A 24391-nucleotide genomic window follows, 5' to 3' on the forward strand; every position below is an offset into this window, starting at 1 on the left:
TCGTCCCCAACCGTATACATGGGTCCGCCCCCGGAGAGATCCTATATTCCAGTTGGAAGACGAAAAGGAGTGAAAGGATTAATAATTTGCCGTAATTATTGGAAATTTTGGATTTTTTTTTTTTTTTTAATCGACGGGAGGAAGGGGAAAGGGGAAGACTTTTTAACATGCTTATTATTTTACTTTTTTAAGTGGCTTTTAATAGGATTCTATTCGTTAAAACATAAAATAAATTTGTTGAACATAACATAATGGCTCACTTTGCTAAAATTTATTATTTTTTTATATAAAAATATTTAACAATAACTCAAAAACAAATTGCATCGTTTTGCCTAAACAGGCTAAACAACAACTCTTACAGGGAATCGGACATGAAAATCCAACTCTGGGCATGTTTGCCACAGGATTAGACTAGACCAGACCCAAAGACTCAAAAAATTTATCCCCAAATTAACTCTAATATTCTTATTTTTTTACATTACATCAATAACTTTTTATTACTATTCAAATAAAAAAAAATCACTACAAAATATTTTTTATTTTATTTTTTCATATAAAACATTCTTACTTTTTTTATTATTTTTATTATTTTTATTTTTTTTATATATATATATATCAATAAAATCTACTATAATCTCAGTCCACTCCCTTTTCAAGTCCTTTGTCAAACCCACCCCAATGACCAGACTCAATTCGCCCTAGCCCATTTTCCGTCCAATCCGAAGACCTATCCTCACCTTTGAGACCTGACAGTCAACCCGGTTAAAAGGGAAAAAGTAGAACTAGAGACAGCCAAATCTTGTTTTGTTTTTTTTGAGTGAAACCAAACATTACAACTTTCTGCATGCATTCATTCAAAAGCATAAAAAATTACAACTTTCAGCGTGCATTCGTGTGAAAACTAACTGAAATACGTGGAACATTAGTAATATTATAGTTAGAAGAGAGTAGAAACTAAACCGCCAGTAAGAAAATTGCATAGATCAGCCAAGTAATAATTTGAAGGTACAAAATATTAAATTCTAGAATGAGAGAAAAAAAAAAAAAGAAGAAGAAGATTGAGAGAATAACTTGACTGATTCTCATTAAAAATGTAAAAGAAGTAATCGATTACAATATATATGCATACTCTGTTTCTCATATACGAGAACAGAGTTTGTTAACTTGCTTCTTGACAAATTTAACTGAACTAAAAGTACAGAATAAACTAACTGAATAAAAACTACTCAACAATTAGTTTAAACTGTTATTTTTAAACTACTGATATAGTGGAAATGAAATTGTAATGGGTGTGAACAAAGTTGTCACTGCAAAGAAGACACCTAGTCGATTGAGCACTAGGGCAATCGTGGGAAACTTAAGACTTCATGAATTTGCTGACGAAGAAGGAAGCAAAGCATAAGCATAGACCACCCAAGTAACCGGGAAAAGCTGCCTGGGCGGCTTTATTACTACTGTCTCCTCTGTTTCGTCACAAGGTAAGTTGCTCGAGAGGATATCAACATTGAGATCCAACATATCTTTGTCAGCCTCTGTCTTGCCTATCGATCTTCAGAGAAAAAAATTGTTTTTATATGGCAAAGTATGTTTGACATGAAAAAGAAAAACCCATTTGCATAGCAAGATTTTCTTCAGGAAATATTCAACCAAAGCAGCTAATATAAACAAATAAAAAATAAAAATATAATCTTTTTTGCGAAGAGATAGCTTCCTCTGTGCGTAAGGCTGGTGGAGAGAGAGACATAGAGTCGAAAGTGTTGAAAACAAAAACAGCCGTCTCGAGGCTCTATGGACAAATGGATCAGAGAGAAAAGGCCTGCAATTGCAAAGGCTCAGAGAGAGAGAAAAAGAAAGAGAAAAGAAGAAACTTGGGGGAGGCAATAATTGATGATCAGAGGTTTGTGAGGCACAAGAAACTGCGACCCACGGCTGGGTATGCTTATCTCTGGTTGATTTCAAACTTTCAGTTCTCTGTGGGTATGATGGCTTTCAAACTTTCAGTTATCCACCTTTCTCCGTGGGAATGTTGGTTGGTTCAGACTTCAGGGGTTAGAATGAAGAACAAAGAGATAATAATCCTGTTTTTTCAATACTATTCCATACAATGGTTTTAGCGTTTGTGTCGAACATATATTGGATGCTGCAAAGATAGTGTTTTAGACCAAGACGGATAGTTGGAGTTCTCATTGAATAGAGGAATACTAAGTTTATAAACAAATTTTTACAATATGATGCGACATAATATGATTGAAAATAAGATAAATTCAATTTTTAAAAAACTTAATCATATTGTGACACATTATGTTGTAAAATTTTTTTGTAAAATTTGTTTGTAAAGCTAGCATTTTTCTATGGAATATTCAACTTTCCAAACTTCCCTCATGGCATTGTTGTAAATAAGTTAAAAAGCTTATTTACAACAATGCCATGAGGAAAGTATTGAATATATTTACAACTACTCATTGTGTATATTCAACTTCTTAACTTCCACCATCAAAGGAAGTGGCTGTAATAGCATGTTAAATATATTGGAGAGCAAAAAAAAAAAGAGAGAAGAGAGAGAGCGGAAACATATAAGGATTACATTGTATTATTCTCTTCTATATTAATATGTTTACAAAGCTCTCTATTTATAGAGAGAAACAAAATAGTTGGCAAGAAATTCTAGAATAAATCGTAGAACATATAAGGCAACATAATAGAATAATATCAAATATTAACGAAAACCAAAAAAAGGGTTGGCCTCTGCTTTTATATATATACATATATTAAAAACTTCATTCTAGCCCCACGACTCATTATATATATTCAGTACCACGATTCAAAGAAGTACCATTTCAAATCCCGGCTTCCCAAAATAGATTTATCTGATGAAGGAAAAAAGTGTAATTTAGTAAGAAGAATACAGGAAAAGCACAATAACCTAATCACGTTGACAAAAGATAACACATAACATGTACCTGGAAGATCTCCCAATGGGGAAATTTGCATACATCAACCTCTGGAATCGCTTCAAACGGAGCCTTTTACACCCATGACTTTCCTCTTTAGATAATAAATACCCACAAAAAGAAAAATAAAAGAAAATCGAAGCCCAGGAGGCAGCAGCGCTCTTTCCACAATCAAGAAATTCAAAATATTGTCCCATGCAAACTTCAGAAACCACTATACAAATTTCTCACGAGCAGCGAAGATAACAACGCGTAATTCCCTGTACGGCTGTAACTTAACGAACAACTAACGAATGTCGAAATAATATTGTAAATCTTGACAATAAAATGAAGAGATCCTATGTCATTTTTATAGATTCCTCCAACTTAGTCGGAAGAAAAATTTTGTTGTTACTTTTTTAAGTGGCTTTTAATAAGCTTTTATTAATTCGCATTCTTTTCTTTTTTTTTTAACGAGAATCTTGTCCGATTTCATTAAAAAATTATGAGGTTACAAAATCATAGATACAATCAGAAAATTCTTACAATCAAGTATTATCTATGACTTCAGCTTCTGCTAACCTATGTACAATTATAATTATGAAACAAATTTGCTCAAGGCAGATTAGATCTAAGACATAGGTAGCCCAAATTTCTAAACTTTATTTTCTGGTCGTGAGAGATAATCCCCACACCAATCTACTCATCATCGGCCTAAAAGGTTAGGAAAACAAATCTAGTCCTCGAACCAAAGACCACGACAAACCAAAAAAAAAAAAAAATCTCCAATACAAGTAGCAGCGAAAGATCACCATATCGTAGACATCCCGAGAAGACATGCGTTGGCAGGTGAAGACGAGTAGATTTGAATTTGAAAAATTATATCTTTATCAATAAACTAGATCTAAAACAAAACCGCAAAAAATGGAGTCCAAAATAGACTACAAAAAGACACTAAGCACTACTACAGGAGAAGAGAGACATCGTCCTCTCCTTTCCTTAGGTAGACATAAAATAAAATAATAATAATAATAATAAAAAGCCCTTCTATTCATTAAAACATAAAACAAATTTGTTGAACATAATAATAACATAATGGCTCATTTTGCTAAACTTTATTATTTTTTACATAAAAATATATAACAATAACTCAAAAACAAATTACATCGTTTTGCCTAAACAGTAACTCTTAGGGAATCGGACATGAAAATCTGACTCACAACTCCAAAACCCAATGCTTCAACCCCATCCGCTCCAGCCCATTTTTGATCCAGCCCGATGACTTATGAGACCTGCGGGTCAACCCGGTAAAAAGCGAAGTAGTAGGATCTCCCATTCTCTCTTCCATTCGGATCAAAAATCGAAAAGATTATCTCTATAACCTTTTTCCTTATTCAATTTAAAAAAAAAAAAGGGCAAATTGAAAAATGTGGAACATTCCCTCGAATAGGTAGTAAAGTAGTAATATTATAATTAGAAGAGATCAGTGGAAACTAAAATTGCCAGGAAGGAAATTGCATAGACCAGCCAAGTAATAATTTGGAGCCACATAAGAAATAGAATTGTAATGGCTGTAAAGAAAGCTGTCACTGAGAAGAAGACACCTAGTCGATGGAGCATTTGGGCTATCGCAGGAAACTTGGACTTCATGAATTTGCTAACGAAGAAGGAAGCAAAGCACAATGCGCATCCGAAAGAGACCACTTGGAATGTTGGAGAGAATTCGGAGTGAATTTGGGCATATGTGAGAGATATTGCAGTTGCCGATGCTAAGCAAAAGTTCACCATATGGTTATGCACCACTTCCAGATCAAGTGGCTGAGCGCCTGCTTCTACGTCTTGTGGTGGCACTGCAGGCTCTGGCTGGGGAAGAAATGTATGAAAAAGTTGACACAAAATTTGTATGAAAATAGTCATTTTTCAGTCACCTATGGGTATTGCTAGTGTGCTGCGTGTTGGGCTCTACTGCTTATATATTAATAAGGCGAAGCGTACAGTACGCTATTTGAATGTTTCAATGTAGTGTGAAATAAATCTAGACCACCCTAGCTAGTTCTTAAATCAGACAAATTAAAAACTAGGGTCTGAAAGATGGGCTTTCAACGTGAGAGATGTGAAATCCTAACTTGGACCAAGACCCCGAGAGACATGGGCTTTAAACGTGAATGTTTGTTGGCGGACACTCACATGGAAACATACATAGAAATTTCTTCCCCAGCCGGACAAGACCCGCAGGTCTCATAGGTCATTGGGTTGGATCGAAAATGGGCTGGGGCAGATCTTGTTGAGGCGTTGGGTTTTGGAGTCGTGAGTTGGATTTTCATGTCCCGTCCGTCCGATTCCCTAAGAGTTGCTGTCTCGGCAAAACAATATTGTAATATGTTTTTGAGTTATTGTTAAATATTTTTATTTAAAAAAAAAAAAAAATTAGAAAACTGAGCCATTATGTTATGTTCTACAAATTTGTTTTATGTTTTAACGAATAGAATCATGTTAAAAGCCACTTAAAAAAAGAAAACTGTCCAAAAGAAAGCAGTAAGGGTGAATCACCCCGTGTGGCTGAATGAGCTTTTCTGGCATCTGGCTGGCACAAGGCTTACAGAGATGGCATTAAACATGGAAATTTGTTTAAAAGATTGACGGAACACTTATGGAAGAGTGTTAATTAATTTTGCCTTGATAATCAGGAGGTGCTTTCTCCAGGGCATTCAAAAGATTTATGGGAAGGTTGAAATTGATGCAAAGAGAACGTAAACTTAAATTTTCAATACAACAAATTAGTAACAAGCAATCTGCAACTCAGCTTCATCCTTAGTTCTTTCTCCCATTTCCTAACATGCAAGTAATCAGCTGCTCGTGCAAAACTACACTGAAGCAATGTAAAATATACAAAGGAAATACACCACACCCCTCAAAAAATTGCTTAGAGAAACATAGAACCAAGATTCCCATTTTCTGAAACCTCAATTCAATCAAATCATGATCTACAGCACATGCTGCTCTTAGTTGGGATCACTTGTGCAGGGCCTGGGACAAGGATCTTCTTGCCAGCCAAAGAAGGGTTCCCATTACCTTGATTTTCATCCGCAACTAGGTTCTTCTTGTTGACAATGTTGAAGATCTCTGTCAATACAGTCAAGAAGGCAGTTTCAACATTAGTCGCTTGCAATGCCGAAGTCTCCAAGAAAAACAGTCCTTCCTTTTGAGCAAATTCTTTGGCATCCTCAGTGGGGACTGCCCGCTGATCCTCAAGATCGCTTTTGTTACCAATCAGTATGATGACAATGTTCTTGTCAGCATGGCCACGCAGCTCTTCCAGCCAACGAGGTATGTGATCAAAGGTCTGGCGTTTTGTAATGTCGTAAACCAGCATTGCCCCAACAGCACCCCTGTAATATGCACTTGTAACTGCTCTGTACCTGCTCAATCCAAAAAAAATATGCAGAACACCATAACTTGCATCAAGACAGATAATTTGGTCAAAACAACTTAATATCATTCAATGATAAATGATGCAAAACCGACTTTTTGCAAAATCATTAAGCTTTGAGATACTAAAAAGAAAACACCTATATAGGATTAAAAATAGGACACAAAGTTTCTCCAAACTGGTTTGGAGGAAATTTCCTTCAACCTACTCTAATAAGTGACAAGTGTCATTCAACATTTTTGGGTTTCTAAAAAATTAATGCTTTGATTCCTAGATTAGTGGAATGACAATAAATGATTGTTAAAATATTAAAAAAAATATATGAGATATGACACTTATCACTTATTAGAGTAGGTTGAAGGAAATTTCCTCCAAACTAGATTTGTGTCCATAAAAATATGGCAAAGAATTTTGCAGACACCAAACCAAGGGTAGAACAGCAGAGCATTCTGATTGCTTTGATAATTGTGTTGCTACTACACTCTTGGAGTACCACAAGACAAATGGAATTCATGTATCAAAGTTTATTGTAGAAGGAAGAATCCACGCACAAGATAAATGAGTTGTCATTCAGATTAGACATACAAAAACTTGCCTAAATAAAATATCAATGTTCACGAATGTTAAACATGTCAGTGGTGTTATGCTGGATCAATTTCCAGCTATCAAAAATAGTCTTACATAGAGGGGACTAGTTTTAAAGTCAACAAGATTAATCAGATAATGGTAATCATAATAAACTCCAAACGACATAACCAACAACAAAACTGCCTCCTCCCCCTCTACAAATCAATTTCAACCCCAAACTTCTTAATTTCTTTCTTGGGTTAACTACATTTACCCCCTCTAATTACCATCCTTTTTGCAAAATCCCCCCAATGTATCAATTTTTGCAATGTCTCTCCCACTCTACAATTGGGTTGTAATGCCATGACCTAAAATGATAAAAATACTCTCCATAAGAAAAAGAAAAAAATACTTATCTTTTTCTGATTTTTTTTTTAATCTATGGTAAAGTATTTTTGTCATTTTGGGTCACAGAAGGGGACATTGCAAAAAAAAAAAAAAAATTGGTAGTTAGAGGGGTTAAATATTGTTTCTCCTTCTTTCGTTCTTTTTCCTTTATTCATATTTGAAAATATATAATGATTTAGGTAAAAAAAACCAGAAGTTTACAAGCAGGAAAATGGGAATCATAAGGAAAGGAAAGGTGGGTTCGGTCTCATACATCTTGGAATTGATACTTGTGAACGAACGTCACACAAGGGAGGGCAACAAACTTTGTCCAACTGTATAATCCATGACGAATCCAATGGATGCAAAAAAGGCATCCAAATATGGATCAACTCAGCAATAAGATCTCAAATAATTCCACATCATGGTCTGTAAGACATTATTCTAGACAATATCTACAATTACAATAAACATAATGCTATATGCCACACCAATGTCGTGATGGGATATTGGTGTGGTATGCAGCATTATTCATAAAAGAGAACTACATTCAAAAGCCGTAAGACTCCAACGAATTGAATGATTCAGATCTTTTAGATTTTCTGGATACAATTCCTAGCCAGGATCTTTTACATTTTCTAGGGTAATTTAACATGAAAGTTCTTAAAATTTTAAAATATTATGTTCAATTAAATGATTCAGATTTTATTATCTCAACATTACTACCTTCCTTTCATCTTCCCTAAGATGTATGCTGAGTTGGCAAAATATAAACCATTATTTAAAATAAATAATAATTAAAAAAAAAAACAATTAGGTTTGTAAGACGGAGTAAACCACGAAAATGCAGAGAACCCTAATCCCAAATTCCTAATCTAAGTCATCTAGACCTACAAAACAACACCATCAACTAGTTATCTCCATCCAACATTACGAAATCTAACATTTTCCGATGTACAACTAACAAAATCAGTGTGAAACAAATTTTGACTTCGGTTTGACCTCTCAAAACTCGGCGTAGAATTGCATGCCTAACAGCAACCAGTGAACCAAATCAGAACCCAAGGAATCTAAACAGGAGGAAAGTAGAAGTTTCTAGAAAAGGAGAAAGAGAGTTGAGTGCGTATAGTAGAAGGGGTTTACCGTTCTTGGCCGGCGGTGTCCCAGATCTGGGCCTTGACACTCTTGTGCTGGATGACCAGGGTGCGGGTCTGGAACTCGACGCCGATTGTGGCCTTGGAGTCCAGGCTGAACTCGTCACGCGCGAACCTCGCCAGTATCTGAGACTTCCCGACCGCCGAGTCCCCTATCAGCACCACCTTGAACACGTAGTCTATCTTCTGGTTCGCGTCGCTCGCCATTTTCTGCACACTGAATCGGCGAGTTCAGGGATCGGTGGGAAAGCTCGGGCTTCGGCTGTCGATATAAAAGGAAGACACGTTTAGATTTTAGGTTATAGTGCTCCCGCGTTCAGATTTCTTTAATGTGCTATCGCGGGAGAGCGAATCAAGGATTGCCACGTTGCGGGAGTTTTTGTTTGTTTCCGTTATTTGGCGGGATGGGATTGGGTTTGGTGGTGGTGGGATTTGGTGCGGTCAACACTGGATGTGGACTGGAAATAATTAAAGGGAGCGGAAAAGAGAGGAAGAGAGAGCCCTCGCAATGATCGCAGTGTGGCGTATGTTTCGGGTGAGCTGTCTCATGTCTGATTAATTTAATTTTACGGTTGGTTCTTGATTTAACTTCGATCTTTTATGGGTTGGGCCACTCGACCCACAATGTCTGATTTACATAATGGGCCAATTAGGGCCACAAATGTGAGGGACATAATTGATGGAGGATGCGGGTGGAAAAGATATAAGCAGAGTTAGTTGTAACGGTTTATGATGAATATTATGAATATAGTTGAAGGCAACCAAATAAAATCTTAGTTTTTGACTAGCTTATAAAGGAGCAGAGGATTAAGGATATGTTTGGGTGTGTGATTGAGGAGCTTAAAAATGCATGTAATACTCAAAAAATTTGTTTGAAGAAAAAAACACCAATTTTAATAATAAAAAAAAAAAATTTGGCAAAAGTCTAAAAATAAAGTTTTTGTCAAAAAAAATAAATAAATAAAGAAGAATAACTTAAAAACTTTATTTCTCAAACACAATCTCAAACATATTCTAAGAAATAACATAACTAATATAAGAGGAGTCCCATCCTGGACGAATGGAAAATAATATCCAGGACAGTGATTTTTGTTGCCCATATTTGGATCTATAATTTTTTATGCGCAGAAAGAGCTCCACACAAAGGGAGCTAGGGAGCCCAATAAAGGAGCCTCAAATTTGTTGTAGGAGACCAAAAGGTGGTTGACGCAAGTAAAGTGCACCATAGCAAATGACATGCATCGAGGTGAAAATACGGGTGGTTATTAATCGACCGCTAATTGTATTAACTTATAACCGCATATTTTATATATATATATATATATATATATATATATAAAATGACGTTGTTTTTGTATTTAAACATATATAAAAATGTATAAAAATTTAGAAACGATGTTATATGTAGGAAGGTATTACTGTATTATCATCGTGATTTTGTTTTTTTTATTCTTTTAATTTTTTAAATATTTTTTATTTATTTTTTCATTTAAAAAGTAGTTAGCGATTATTAGTTGCCTATGCAGTTACAGTTAGCGATTTTAGCTAATAATCGCTAACAATAATTACCTTTCACCCCTAGGCATGCATAAGCGGGAGTCGGAACCGACGGAGGGTAGAGTGGGAATTAGTAATGGAGGTAGAGAGATTTGTGAATGGTGTAGGTGGAGGGAGTGCAATAGATCTGACATCCAATGCCCATACAAAAGAGTGGAAAAAACAAAAGGGGAAGAAGAAAAGGAAAAAGAAAAAGAAAGAAAAAAGATGATGGGAGAGGGGTACAAATGTACAGTAGGATTCATGAGGGTGGGAAAATGATCATTTCCATTTTATTTGAAATAAAGAGTAGCCATTTAGTGCATTTATGATATAGACCAAAATGCTTGGGAGTATATGAAGAAGACCCGAATAGATGGTAGTGTGAAGACACCCCGGAAGATGGTAAAGCGATCTCAGACTCGCGCTGCAGTAGGAGTCTTCGGAACTGCGATCGATCGCACACTGATTGCGATCGAGTGCCCGACCCCTGGTATTGCGATGCTCGTCCTTGGTACTGCGATCGATTCCCCCCTGTGACTGCGTTCGAGCGCACGATTGAGCGCACCCTTCTTTGGTACTACGATCGATCGCCTGGGTGCCTGCGATCGAGCGCACACTGGGCACTTATGTTAATTTTCTGCAGATGTAGATCAGGACAGCCTATCTTATCTTTCAGTTTTTTATTAGGTTTATTTGTTAGTCTTTTATCCTATCTTATCTTTCAGTCTTTTATTAGGTTTTTTTGTTAATCTTTTATCCTATCTTATCTTTCAGTCTTTCTTTGAATTAGGTTTCTTTGTTAGTCTTTTATTTGGTTTAGTTGTCTTTCGTAGACTTCTAAACTGACTTTATTTCATTGTTATCTTTAGACTAGGAGTTTTAATTATTTATTTGGTTTTCTCAATAAGAATACTCAGAATTGAGTTTCTTCATTATTTTCCCTTAAATTATAAATAGCATCTATTGTTTTGGGAAGATTTATTTGATTATTGTGATAGTCTCACAATCTTAGGAATATTTATCTCTTCTACTTGCTGTTTTCTTGTTCATCAGTATCCTACGCTTATTTTTCAAAAGAAAAAAGATAATATTACCGTACTAAATTAATACCCATTTCATTTGAAATTGAGAGGATTCGTTTCCATGAGGGTGGGGGGAGCTTTTATTTTCAGGAGGGAGAAGCTTATTGATGGAGATGGATTTTCTTTATGACATGAACTCCACTTTTAGTTGATAATTGTCTCGGGATTGTAAGTTTGTGAGTCTTGTTTATAATGCTATTTATTATATTTTATTTTCTATTAAAAAAGAATTTAATTAAGAAGAAATGAATGAAAATAAAATTCAAATTAAGACATGCTAAAACTAACATCTACCACAATAATTTGGGTTAATTTGAGCGTTCTCCTCTTAGATACAGTAATATGCTTTAAACTAGTCTTTATAACTACATATACATCTTTCCTAAACTAATCTTTCTAATATTTTTATATTGCAAAATTATATATGGATTATGGATACACTCTTTGAAGATTACTATTGAAAAAAAAAAAAAAAAAACATATATTTATTTGGCACAATAGATTCCTTGCCCCAACCATAGAAAGTGTGCATTAAGGATAAGAGTGGACACAGTAACTGTTTATCGACTAACGGCCTCTTATTAATCACCACCGAACCGTTATTTATCACCTAACAGCCTCTTATCAACCACCACCGAACCGTCATTGATGACAACTGACTTCCGCCGGTCGATAGGCGACGGACAATGCCACATGTATGCCAAGATGAACAATTCCAACCATTCAAAGATAAATACAGAGGCCTTGATCTTAGAGCAGAACAACAAAAGAATTAAGCTAAGCCACCAAACGCCTTCCACCTTCAATGGAAGCCAAGATCATCAGCAATAAAAGTCAGAGACGATGTAATGAAAGCCTCAGTTTTGAGTGATTCAATTATCTCGTTGAATGAAGAAGACGCCATTCTTCAATTCTAGTGTGCTGATTTTCTTTGGCTTCCGCTACATCCAAAATCATTTCAATGGATTGCAGTTGATTGGTGCGCAATGCACGGCACAAAAACCGTTAACTAAATTTCTTGACCATATAAATCACAAATAATTGACTTGCTATCACGATCGATCACATATTACCCATTAATATTATACTTGTAGCCTTGAATTACCCCAGCGTTGGTCCAAGATTGTTGGTAAACCACCCAGACAGCGAATTCTTCCCATTTAGTGGCGTGCTTCGTTTTGAATTGTCAACTTGATTATTAGGAGTATACTTGGAGAACAAAACGAGGTTGGACTATGACAAACACCCACAGTGGCCCATGACGCCGGCGGCTAGCCATCGAGAAGATTGGACAATTAATACCCATTTGTTATATAGTGGTGTACCCGTCGCCGTTGGGTCCCCGGAATGGGTCACACAGTCCCTGTAATTTCAATGTTTCACGGCATTGGCATAAAACTCTGTTTTCAGTTGTTTCTTATAATACTAGGGGATCAGTGTAATGCAATACACAAATCAAGCATTACATTATCAGATTTCTCTCTCTTTTTCTCTCAAATTGCATGGATTCCTCAAATAATGTTGGTTGTGTGACGTCAAAGAGGGAGGGCGTTTTCTTGACATGGAAAGACGTGTGGGTTACAGTGGATGATGGGAAAAGAGGGCGCTTGCCGATACTTCAGGGGATTACAGGGTATGCTGAGCCCGGAGAGGTTCTGGCTATCATGGGGCCTTCTGGCTGCGGCAAGTCAACTCTTTTGAATTCTTTGGCAGGTACTTATATCCATTGGTGTTCAAAAATCGCTTGCTTTATTTATCCCAAAACAAGAATTAGTGGGTGTAATTATATAATTAATTTCCTACAACAAACATTGTCAAAGAAAACGGTCCTTTTGCAACTGATCATAAGCAACTTATTGCAGGGAGGTTAAGTTCAAATACGCAGCAGACTGGGGAAATTTTGGTAAACGGAGTCAAACAAACACTTGCTTTTGGAACTTCGGTATGAAAAAATGGTCATGACTCATGTATATTGTATATATGTTCATGTCAAATATATAATGATTTCTCTTATTTTGCATGAAATAGGCGTATGTGACTCAGGATGACACCTTGATGACAACACTAACTGTAAGGGAAGCTGTATACTACTCAGCACAGCTCCAACTGCCTGATTCAATGTCAACATCTGAGAAGAAGGAAAGGGCGGAGATGACGATAAGGGAGATGGGCTTGCAAGACTCCATGGATACAAGAATAGGAAGCTGTAACGTAAAAGGGTTGAGTGGTGGACAAAAGAGGAGGGTTAGCATTTGCATTGAAATCTTGACGCGCCCGAAGCTGCTTTTCCTTGACGAGCCTACAAGTGGGTTGGACAGTGCAGCATCTTTCCATGTCATGAGCCGCATCACTAAGCTTGCTCGCCAAGATGGAAGAACTGTGATTGCATCAATCCATCAACCGAGCAGTGAAGTTTTTGAGCTCTTCAGCAATCTCTGTCTCCTTTCCACTGGCATGACTGTCTATTTTGGCCCTGTTTCCATGGCAGAAGAGGTAACACCAATTTCTTTTACGATGCATGTATCAAATGAATTGTTTTGAAAAAAATTAATTATGAATTGTCAATATATTTATGTTTTTTTATGCAGTTTTTTGCTTCAAAAGGCTTCCCATGCCCAACTCTGAGAAATCCATCTGATCACTACCTTAGAACTATCAACAAGGACTTCGACGCAGTATGTATATATATATACTTTTCTCGTTTCCATTCCCTATTCTTCAAAGCAATCATCAGGGAAAACTCATGGGAGCCATTGGTTATCAACATTAATTAGGACATCGAAAAAGGGTCTGATGGCACAACAAGCACTGAAGAAGTCATTAATATTCTCGTCAAGTCATACAAGTCATCTAGGTCATTCCAGCAGGTTCAGCAAGTGATATCTAAGATATGCCAATTACAGGTATACATGTTCAATGAAAATAAATAAATAAAAATTAAGAAAGAATAATAATATTGAGTTTTTTTTTTTTTTTTTTTTGTAGAAAGGAGGAACTTTGGAGAAGAAGGGAAGCCAAGCAAGCTTCATTACCCAATGCCTTGTTCTGACAAGGAGATCTTTTGTAAACATGTATCGTGATCTAGGCTATTACTGGCTTCGCCTCGCAATCTATACTGCTTTGTGTTTATGTGTAGGGACTATATTCTATAACATTGGCTTCAATTTTGGCTCAATCCAGGTAATTGATATGAACTATATATCCATATCATGAAACAGAAACCTCTAAGTTAATTAATTGATCAATTTGAAAATGATGATCCATCACATATTGATCTTTATTACTTGTAAATTTCTAGGCTAGAGGTTTAATGCTGATGTTTATTGCTGCCTTTCTCACTTTTATGGCAATTGGTGGATTCCCTTCTTTTGTAGAGGACATGAAGGTCAGTCATTTTATATGCAACACAATTTTATAGCAATTGGATGTGCTTAATTTGACACTTAATTCTTCAACTATTTCAGATATTTGGGCGAGAAAGATTAAATGGGCACTATGGTGTTGGCGCGTTTGTGATTGGAAATACATTTTCTTCCATTCCATACTTGCTTATAATCTCTTTAGCTCCTGGAGCAATAGCTTATTACCTTGTTGAAAGGAGTTTCCAACACTTTGCCTTCTTCGCATTGCTACTCTTTGCCTGCATGATGTTGGTCGAAAGCCTAATGATGATTGTTGCGAGCATATTGCCAGATTTTCTCATGGGTATCATCACCGGTGCCGGAATCCAAGGCGTGATGATGTTGGGTGGCGGTTTCTTCCGGCTGCCGGATGATCTTCCTAAGCCTTTTTGGAAATACCCAATGTACTATATTTCATTCCATAAGTATGCAAACCAAGGATTCTACAAGAATGAGTTTAAAGGATTAACTTTCAATAGTAACCAAGCAGGAGGGCCACCTATCAGTGGTGACTATATCTTGCGAAACACCTGGCATGTAGAGATGGCCTACTCCAAGTGGATTGACCTCGTTATTTTGTTGGGAATGGTGGTTTTATATAGGCTCATGTTTTGGGGAATTATTAAGACTGTCGAAAAGGTTAAGACGGTGATTAAAGCTCTTGTAGTTGTGTGTCCCAAGCATTCGAAACAGAGCATAGAGACCACCTCATCCGAACCTTCACATGAAGCAAAGATGTAGTTGGAAAGTTTTTTGATGTTGAATACTTTTTTTCTGTAGTTACCTTTCATTGAATTTATACACATACATACACAGTATATATTATCTATTGAGTTTAAATTACAAGAGAAACATGATTGAGTAAGCAACTAACATTACCTACATTTGAAATCACAAAATTGCAAATCGAGACAAGAGCTTCAACGAATTGTATGCTGAGAAGAATTATGGTGCTGTAGAATTACCGAACAGTTTCATGTGACACTGACACATTGTGAGCTGGCTTTTAACTTGTATGCTGATGGGTACGATGATTGGGCATATGCGTTAAGTGATGTATTGTTAACATCCCTCTGGAAGTTGGTCGGGGGTAGAACAGGCAATTAGTGTAACAATCCATAAAAACGCGTTAGCTACTTTTGAGCTATGACCACAAAAAAATTAGTCAATTTTGAATTTTTTTTAGAATTCTTTCCATTTTTTTTTCTTATTTTTATTGTTATTTAATTTGCATGATGTATTGAAAACTTTCACATTGCTTTTGAGAATCAATGATAACAAAGCATATGCACACCTTGACCTTGTCCGCATCGCCGTTGGCCTCTCCTTACTTCTACTCATCCGCTCAACTCCCCTTTCCAGCTTTCCTTCAACTCCATGCAATTTACATTATATATGCCAATCTCACAGTGTGTGCACATATGCATGTGAGACTAACACAGACATGCAATCAGATTCAGCCAAAATAATATAACACGACAATTAATTAAGCAACAAATTTTTGCTTTGGGATTGGTTTAGCCGTTGTCTTCCACCTGAGCTATTGGACGAACCCTATGCTCTATTATCTTTCTATAATTACTCCTTTCTCTACTCCTGCTTTCATTCATTCATTGCTTCATGAACTGTCAACCACCGCAAAACTTTCTTCTTTCTTTATTTCAGTTTAAGCCAACAAACATACCCGATCGATACAGACCGGAGAGGGCGGCAGACGGCGGTCGGAGGGCCAGAGATGACTGAGCAACCCGAGGTGCGGTGGTTTTGGGCCTAAATTCTTTTTCCTCTCATTGTCTTCTTTTCTTTCTTCTTCCTCTGTTTTTGTCTCTGGTTTTTTTTTTTTTTTTTTTACCGACACTATCTACATCACATACAATTGACTAGCTATCACGATCACAAATAATTACCATTATACTTTTGTAACCTTGAATTAGCTCCAGCATTTGCCTAAGACAGCAACTTCTCCCACATTGTGGCGTGCTTCATTTGAATTGTCAATGTAAAATTACCACTTCTAGAAAAAAAAACATGGTAATTTAACGGTAAACATGTCTATTAAGAGAAAAACAACGTATGCCTAAACTTTGAAAAGCCAAGTTAACAAGACAAAAAAGTGGGGATACTACGGTCGGCAGACAACATGCACAGTTGCTCCCGTGACGCCGTCGGCTGCGTACAAGCCTCTAGCTGTCGAGAAGATTGGAACGCCTACGTGGAGCTAACAAAGACAAAATACCCGTTTGTTATATAGTTCTAATTTCAGTGCTTCACGGCATTGGTCTAATTAAGACACTGTTTCTTGTTGTTTCTTATGCAAGGGGGTAGTGTAAAGTGTAATGCAATTGACAAATCCAGCATTATATTGTCAGATCTCTTTGTCTCTCTCAAAAAATTCACTTCTATAAGAAGAAATTAAGCAGCATGGATTCCTCAAATATTGGAAGGCCAACGAGATCTTCAAATTTGAAGGAGGCTGTGACAAGTGCAGGAGTTGGTGATTTGGAGATGCAAAGCATGGCTTCTGAAGAAGCAGATGGCAGCTGGTCGTCTACCTCTGGTTCTTCGCGGTTGGACAGTCATGAAGCATCGTCACCGAGGTTTGGTCCCGAAGATTCAAAGAGGGAGAGAGTTTTCTTGACTTGGAAAGACGTGTGGGTTACAGTGGGTGACGGGAAAAGAGGGCGCTTGCCGATACTTCAGGGGATTACTGGGTATGCTGAGCCAGGCGAGGTTCTGGCTATCATGGGGCCTTCCGGCTGCGGCAAGTCGACTCTTTTGGATTCTTTGGCAGGTACTTATTGAAGAAATTCATAATTAAATAATAAATTGCGGAATCATAAGATAAGACACAAAGATTTTACTTGTTCGGTCAATGATCTACATCCACATATAAAGGCTCTTATTGAATAAATTATTTTGCAATACAAATGCTCCCTATTTATAGGAATGAGAGAGATAATACAAAATGGAATGATTGATAAAATCAAATCAGGTATATTTAATTTTGATTTGATTTTATTAATTACAATCAATGCTAATATATTCCCACAATATCACAATATATTCTAACACTTATATCCATTGGTGTTCAAAAATCACTTGCTTTATTTATCCCAAAACAATAATTAGTGAGTATAATTATTTAATTAATCAGAATATATAAATTTATTTTTGGTCAATGTAGTTTAAAGTTTTGACAAATAGCTCCCTGCATGTTCAAAAATATTAATAACTCATTGGTTTCCACCATTAGAAAAGTTGACAGAATTTATAAATGTAAATGCTAAATTAAGTAGCTGAACCATCCTTATAGCCATAGAGTAGTTCAGACACCCTCAAACGGCAACAAAAAAAAAAAAAAAAAATGTGTGGCTAAACAACCCCCAATGGCCATTGTGATGGTATTTGATCGGCTTGATTCATGCTGATGTGGCTTATTAATAGATTCTGTCAACTTTTCTAACAACGTAGACCAAGAACGAAGACGGAGCTTGGGATGGGTAGGGACCGGCCAAGAGTCAAAAATTTTAGTGGGTAGGGGCCAATAAAAAAATAAAAAAATATTACCTTATAATTTTTTTTTTTCCTTGAGTTGGGGGGCCATGGCCTACACAGCCACCCCAGCTCCGACCCTAGCGTAGACTAATCTGTTTCCGTTTGCTTATTTCACGAAGAATCACATTTTAAAACTTAGTGAGCTATTTGTTAAAATCCGAGATTATAGGAATTCCTGAAACAATGTAAAGAAAAGGGCCTTTTTGCTACTGATAAGCAACTTATTGCAGGGAGGTTGTGTTCAAATACGCAGCAAACTGGGGAGATTTTGGTAAACGGAATCAAACAAACACTTGCTTTCGGAACTTCGGTAAGAAAAAAGGGTTATAAATTTATTGTATATATGTTTACGTTAAGTATATAATTTGCATGATCCATCAAAACATTGACAGTGTGATTCTCCTTTGGTGATAATGATTTCTCTTATATTTTCAATGAAATAGGCGTATGTGACACAGGATGACACCTTAATGACGACACTAACAGTAAGGGAAGCCGTATTCTACTCGGCGCAGCTCCAGCTGCCCCACTCAATGTCAAGATCCGAGAAGAAAGAAAGGGCGGAGACGACAATAAGGGAGATGGGCTTGCAAGACTCCATGGATACAAGAATAGGAAGCTGTAACGTAAAAGGGTTGAGCGGTGGGCAAAAGAGGAGGGTTAGCATTTGCATTGAAATCTTGACGCGCCCGAAGCTGCTTTTCCTTGACGAGCCAACAAGTGGGCTGGACAGTGCAGCATCTTTCCATGTCATGAACCGCATCACTAAGCTCGCTCGCCAAGATGGAAGAACTGTGATTGCATCAATCCATCAACCGAGCAGTGAAGTTTTTGAGCTCTTCAGTAATCTCTGCCTCCTTTCCACTGGCATGACTGTCTATTTCGGCCCTGTTTCCATGGCAGAAGAGGTAACAATAATTTCATTTATAAAAATGCACACGCATAAAAATCAACTTTATCTCACTATTTATTTTTATTTTTTTTGGTAACTTATCGAGTCTATTTTTTAAATTAGAAAAAAAAAAAAATTAACCTAAAAATTTGAGTTCCGGCTGTGGTCCGGCAGAGTTGGAGCGGTGGCCCAACAAAGCTCAGGTGGTAGTCTTGTGGAGGCTCGGCAATAGTTCGGGGAAGGTCCGATGGGTCTAGTGGAGGTACAACGGGATCTGTGGTGGTTCGACAGTGACTCAACTATGGTTCGGCAATTGTCGAGGGATGGTCTGACAGTTTGAGAAGGAGATACTTAACTCAAAAAATGATTTACCAAAATTTAAAAATGGAAACCATTTTTCGAAATTAAAGAAGTTTTTTTGGACAAATATAAAATATTTTTAGCTTTTTAACCCAAAAAACAAAAAAAAGTGAAATAAAAAAAGAGAAAATTCTTAGGATACCGATATTGTAAAAATTAAAAGTTCGAGATTATGATTGCAAAAACGCTGATACTTTGAGAGTAAATGAGGTTTCCCCTTTATTTTTTAAACTAGGGTTACAACTGTACAGAAATTTTTATCTTGTAATCTCTATATATACAAATTATACAATGAATAAATTTAAGTGAATAAACACTTTCCAAACTCAAACGTCTCGTAATCTCTTTAGTAAGCATAAAACCAATTGCTTTTGAATTGTAAGAATATATATATGAATTTTATGCAGTATTTTGCTTCAAAAGGCTTCCCATGCCCAAGTCTGAGAAACCCATCTGATCACTACCTTAGAACTATCAACAAGGACTTCGACGCAGTACGTATATATATATACTTTCTCGCTTCCATTCTTTTTTCTTCAAAGCAATCATCAGGGAAAACTCACAGGAGGCTTTGGTTATCAACATTAATTAGGACATCGAAAAAGGGTCTGATGGCACAACAAGCATCGAAGAAGTCATCAACATTCTCGTCAAGTCATACAAGTCATCTGGGACATTCCAGCAGGTTCTGCATATGATATCTAAGATATGCCAACAGGTATACATATAGATATACATTCTCTTCTCAAAATGACAAATAAAATAGATTAAGAAATAATAATAATTTTTTTTTTTTTTTTTTTTTTTGGTAGAAAGGAGGAGCTTTGGAGAAGAAGGGCAGCCAAGCAAGCTTCATTACACAGTGCCTAGTTCTGACAAGGAGATCTTTTGTGAACATGTATCGTGATCTAGGCTATTACTGGCTTCGCCTTGCAATCTATATTGGATTGTGTTTATGTGTAGGGACTATATTCTATAACATTGGCTTCAATTTTGCTTCAATCCAGGTAACTATATCCACTTAACTTACTACATGATGTTTTATCGCTTTTATAATCGTACCCTGAATCTCTTAATGTCGGGTCACGATCTTTGAAAGCTTTGCAATGTTGCACAAACACATATTGATCTTTGTTACTTGTAAATTTCTAGGCTAGAGGTTTAATGCTGATGTTTGTTGCGGCCTTTCTCACTTTTATGGCAATCGGTGGATTCCCTTCTTTTGTAGAGGACATGAAGGTTAGTCATTTTGTTACTAATTAATCTCGAATTAATAACTATTGGATGTGCTTAATTAATTTGACCCTTAATTCTTCAACTGTATCAGATATTTGGGCGAGAAAGATTAAATGGGCACTATGGCGTTGGCGCGTTTGTGATTGGAAACACATGTTCTTCTATTCCATACTTGCTTTTAATCTCTTTACTTCCTGGAGCAATTGCTTATTACCTGGTTGAAAGGAGTTTCCAACATTTTCCCTGCTACGCATTGCTACTCTTTGCATGCATGATGTTGGTGGAAAGCCTAATGATGATTGTTGCGAGTATAGTGCCAGATTTTCTCATGGGTATCATTACCGGTGCCGGAATCCAAGGTCTGATGATGTTGGGTGGAGGTTTCTTCCGGCTGCCGGACGATCTTCCTAAGCCTTTTTGGAAATACCCAATGTTCTATATTTCGTTCCATAAGTATGCAAACCAAGGATTCTACAAGAATGAGTTTGAAGGATTAACTTTCAAAAGTAACCAAGCAGGGGGGCCACCTATCAGTGGTGACTATATCTTGCGAAACACGTGGCATGTGGACATGGGCTACTCCAAGTGGATTGACCTTGTTATTTTGTTGGGAATGGTGGTTTTTTATAGGCTCATGTTTTGGGGAATTATTAAGGTTGTTGAAAAGGTTAAGACGGTGATTAAAGCTCTTGGAGTTGTGCCTCCCAAGCATTCGAAACAGAGCATAGAGAACACCTCATCTGAGCCTTCTCCTGAAGCAAAGATGCATTGCCTCGAATATTTTGATCTTGAATACTTTCTGTAGCTACATTTCATTGATTTTATAATTATACACATAGATAGTATAACTTATCTAGCTAAGTTTGAAATATTACAAGAGAAACATGATTGAGTAGGCTACTAACACTATCTATATATATTTGAATTCGAAATTGTAAATCAACATGAGAGCTTCAAGGAATTGTATGCTGAGAAGAATTCTGGTGCTGTAGAATTATTGAATTGTTTCATGCAACAGATTGTGAGCTGGCTTTTGACTTTGCTGATGAGGTAGATGATTTGGTTGAAGTGTTGAGTGACATATCGTTAACATTCTCCCGCAAGTTGATTGGGACAAAGCATTAACTTAAAAGTTGTATTTTTCAAACTCAATGTTAAACATGGTCTAAGTCCCTTAAAGAATATATCGACAATCTTATTGTGCCATGTGAAACAGGGGCGGATCTACTTGTAGGAGTGGGGGACATTCTTCAAAATTGTTCTTAGAATATAGGTTGTTTTTATAAAATTTTCCCGCCAAACTAATATTTTTGTCACCCCTTAAATTTTTTTTCTTTTTAGTTTTGCCTCCTTTCAACAAGGAAAACCGAAAATACCCCCCTTCAATTACTCTCTCTCTCTCTCTCTCTCCTTGATTCTTATTCATCAAAGGGATACAAGAGAACTCACTTTTATCCTGATTTTATCAAAAGGATACCCAACTGGTCTCCGCAGGGAAGAGGAAGAGAAAGTTGTTCCGTTTTCCTGATTTTTTTTATCACTTTTATTCTGATTTTTTTCAAGCATCATCAATTTTATTTTTTTATAATTTTAAGTGGGTTTATCATTTATGATTGCCGCATTGTTTTGGCTTAACTCTTAGCATTGTTATTATTGTTGGGGATTTCAGGGAATCTTGTTAAGAGAGTTTTTACGCTCAAAGGTATTATTTTTCTTGGACCCTATAAATCATGTTTAGTTTATTTTTCTAGTAGTTTATGTTATTGTGTGTTTGTGATGCCAAAAGAATTTGAGATTAAGATTTTGCATCGAATGGGTACGTTGATGTAGAGAGACTATACGTATCTATTTGCTTATATATTTACGGTAAGTTCCATCTCATTTTAATATGTCTGAGAAAAAAAAAATTAAAGAGAGAAGAAGAAGGGATGGATGAAAGGGAGTCTAGCTAGTGAAAATCCTGGAACAAATCTGAACCCTTCAATTTCAAGATTTTAATTTTTAAGTGTGGTATAATTTTAACTAAAGCACACAAGCCGATCTTTTTCTTGGTAATTGTGCAACCCTACCTCTTTTTTTTTTTTTCAAACATTATGTTTAAAGCGACCCATTTGACGATATGATATGCACAAAAATTAGCATATCTTGAAACCTTCAAAGCTGTCCATTCCGGGAAGGAGATGAGTTGAAGGTTGATGTCGGTGAAGACATGGGCAAAGACCCATTCGGTGCTGAGGTGAGGATAATTGATGGCTAGAATTGTTGTCAAAGAGTCCCCTTCAATAATAAGACAGAAAATACAGTACTGAGAGGCAAGTTGCACGACTAGAAGGGCAGCATTTGCTTCGCCTTGATTGGCCTCCACAAGGGGAAGACGCTTGGAGCAAGCGCCTAGGATGTCTCTACTGTGGTCCACTGGTCCCTACTTTGAGTATCTGGCAAAGTAAATGAATTGTACAAAGAAAACAAACCCTCGAATCAGGCTTGCCTTTAATACTATGGTCCAGGGCTAGTTTCCTTTTCTAGGATGTGCAAATTGCAATAGATAAATAAAGGCTACACCTCAGTTAAATCAAATTTTAGGGTAGGCAGAAGGGGCAACTACCTCTTGTTGCCCTCGTATTGGTATTATTTAAAGAAAAATCTTTAAATTATTATTTAATTGATAATGTTTCTTTAAATTTTTAATTAGGATAATATTTTCTTAGACTCCCAAAAAAAAATTGACAATATCCTCCTGAGAACACCAAGCGTCTCCGAAAAACAAGTTCTAAATCCCAACAAACTGATTTCTCCCTTCACAACTAGCTTCGGCAAATTGTTTTTGAAAGAGTGTCGTTAGTTGTAGTAATTTTTTATTTATTTTTTATTTACAAATTGATGTTATCACATTAACTACTAAACAAATAATAGTATTGTTACGATATTATATATTAACAAACTGATGTATTAGTATCACATTGATATTACCTACATCAGCCACTAAACAATTAAATTTAATTTTGAAATTTTGTTTTTAATTTTGTTTTTATCATGTTATGCTACATAACGCTTACTTGAAATGTCATGTTAATTTGTAAAGGGTTATATAAAAACATATAGTATGGCAAGCACTTTTCAATAATTAAATTTTATTGTAGCTAGCTGTTAACTTTCACATTAATATATAAGTAATTAATTATAACAAAAATTGCAATACCCCCAATATTTTCATTTATCAAAACACTAGGGAGAAAATGAGTAATACTAGAAATTACATTTTTATTTCACAATACCAGTATCAACTATCACTTGAACCAATTTTCTTAAACAGAAAAATAAAAAATTAATTCTCAATATTATAAAATAATTATAAGATAAGCATTATTCAAAAAAGGGAAAAATGAAAAATTAATCATTGTGGTTTATCTGATTTACAATTAGCTCTCTATGGTATCAAAATGAACTCAAAGATCTTTGAGGTGTGCCAAAAAAATAATTTAGTCCCTACAGTCAAATTTTATCTACTAATTGGAGTTGGCCTAGTGGTTGAGGCTTGTGGTCTTAGAGAGTATCACCCTATAGATCCCAAGTTTGAGACTTGCTAGGTGCAAACTCTTCTTTGGGGCTACACCCCCTAGTGTAAAAACTAGAGATTTATCCTGATCCGTATAAGGAAACTTTCGAGGGTGTGGTGCACGGGTCTGACGTTTACTCTGCAGGAGTGTGTCTGAAGGGTTCTACCTTGTCGAGGTTCCCCGTCATAAAAAAAAAAAAAAAATTTAACAGATTCTGTTAGTGTGACACTGACTTAAATATGACAAATATCACAATTTTATTGGTTCTAATGTTTCATGTTATCATAATCTGTTAAGTCAG

At 36.2% G+C, this 24391-nt stretch overlaps 3 protein-coding genes across 3 annotated transcripts; 2 read left to right on the top strand and 1 right to left on the bottom strand.

The window, feature by feature from the left end:
• Window positions 1-5676: 5676 nt before the first annotated feature.
• Window positions 5677-8752, bottom strand: LOC132165548 (ras-related protein Rab11D). The gene is made up of 2 exons (XM_059576165.1): window positions 8458-8752; window positions 5677-6349 (listed from the first exon to the last, which is right to left on the bottom strand). Exons 1-2 carry the CDS (start codon window positions 8673-8675, stop codon window positions 5908-5910), a joined length of 660 nt encoding a protein of 219 aa, XP_059432148.1. The 5' UTR covers window positions 8676-8752; the 3' UTR covers window positions 5677-5907.
• Window positions 8753-12586: 3834 nt separating this feature from the next.
• On the top strand, window positions 12587-15231 carry LOC132165872 (ABC transporter G family member 1-like). The gene is made up of 8 exons (XM_059576563.1): window positions 12587-12802; window positions 12952-13031; window positions 13118-13582; window positions 13678-13764; window positions 13864-13992; window positions 14075-14269; window positions 14388-14474; window positions 14554-15231. Exons 1-8 carry the CDS (start codon window positions 12592-12594, stop codon window positions 15229-15231), a joined length of 1932 nt encoding a protein of 643 aa, XP_059432546.1. The 5' UTR covers window positions 12587-12591.
• A 1585-nt stretch (window positions 15232-16816) lies between these two features.
• Window positions 16817-21548, top strand: LOC132166174 (ABC transporter G family member 1-like). The gene is made up of 8 exons (XM_059576951.1): window positions 16817-17281; window positions 18276-18355; window positions 18489-18953; window positions 19705-19791; window positions 19890-20015; window positions 20110-20304; window positions 20450-20536; window positions 20625-21548. Exons 1-8 carry the CDS (start codon window positions 16912-16914, stop codon window positions 21336-21338), a joined length of 2124 nt encoding a protein of 707 aa, XP_059432934.1. The 5' UTR covers window positions 16817-16911; the 3' UTR covers window positions 21339-21548.
• Window positions 21549-24391: the final 2843 nt, after the last annotated feature.

This window comes from Corylus avellana, chromosome ca11 (genome assembly GCF_901000735.1).
Source record: "Corylus avellana chromosome ca11, CavTom2PMs-1.0".
NCBI lineage: Eukaryota > Viridiplantae > Streptophyta > Magnoliopsida > Fagales > Betulaceae > Corylus > Corylus avellana.

Excerpts from the sequence above, each read along its gene's own strand:
- LOC132165872 (XM_059576563.1), top strand. The coding sequence starts at position 12,592 with ATGGATTCCTCAAATAATGTTGGTTGTGTGACGTCAAAGAGGGAGGGC. Across the intron at positions 13,993-14,074 it reads CTAAGATATGCCAATTACAG|AAAGGAGGAACTTTGGAGAA; the intron begins GTATACATGTTC and ends TTTTTTTTGTAG. Across the intron at positions 14,270-14,387 it reads TCAATTTTGGCTCAATCCAG|GCTAGAGGTTTAATGCTGAT; the intron begins GTAATTGATATG and ends GTAAATTTCTAG.
- LOC132165548 (XM_059576165.1), bottom strand. The coding sequence starts at position 8,675 with ATGGCGAGCGACGCGAACCAGAAGATAGACTACGTGTTCAAGGTGGTG. Across the intron at positions 6,350-8,457 it reads GACACCGCCGGCCAAGAACG|GTACAGAGCAGTTACAAGTG; the intron begins GTAAACCCCTTC and ends TGGATTGAGCAG.
- LOC132166174 (XM_059576951.1), top strand. The coding sequence starts at position 16,912 with ATGGATTCCTCAAATATTGGAAGGCCAACGAGATCTTCAAATTTGAAG. Across the intron at positions 17,282-18,275 it reads TCTTTTGGATTCTTTGGCAG|GGAGGTTGTGTTCAAATACG; the intron begins GTACTTATTGAA and ends AACTTATTGCAG. Across the intron at positions 19,792-19,889 it reads TCAACAAGGACTTCGACGCA|GACATCGAAAAAGGGTCTGA; the intron begins GTACGTATATAT and ends AACATTAATTAG.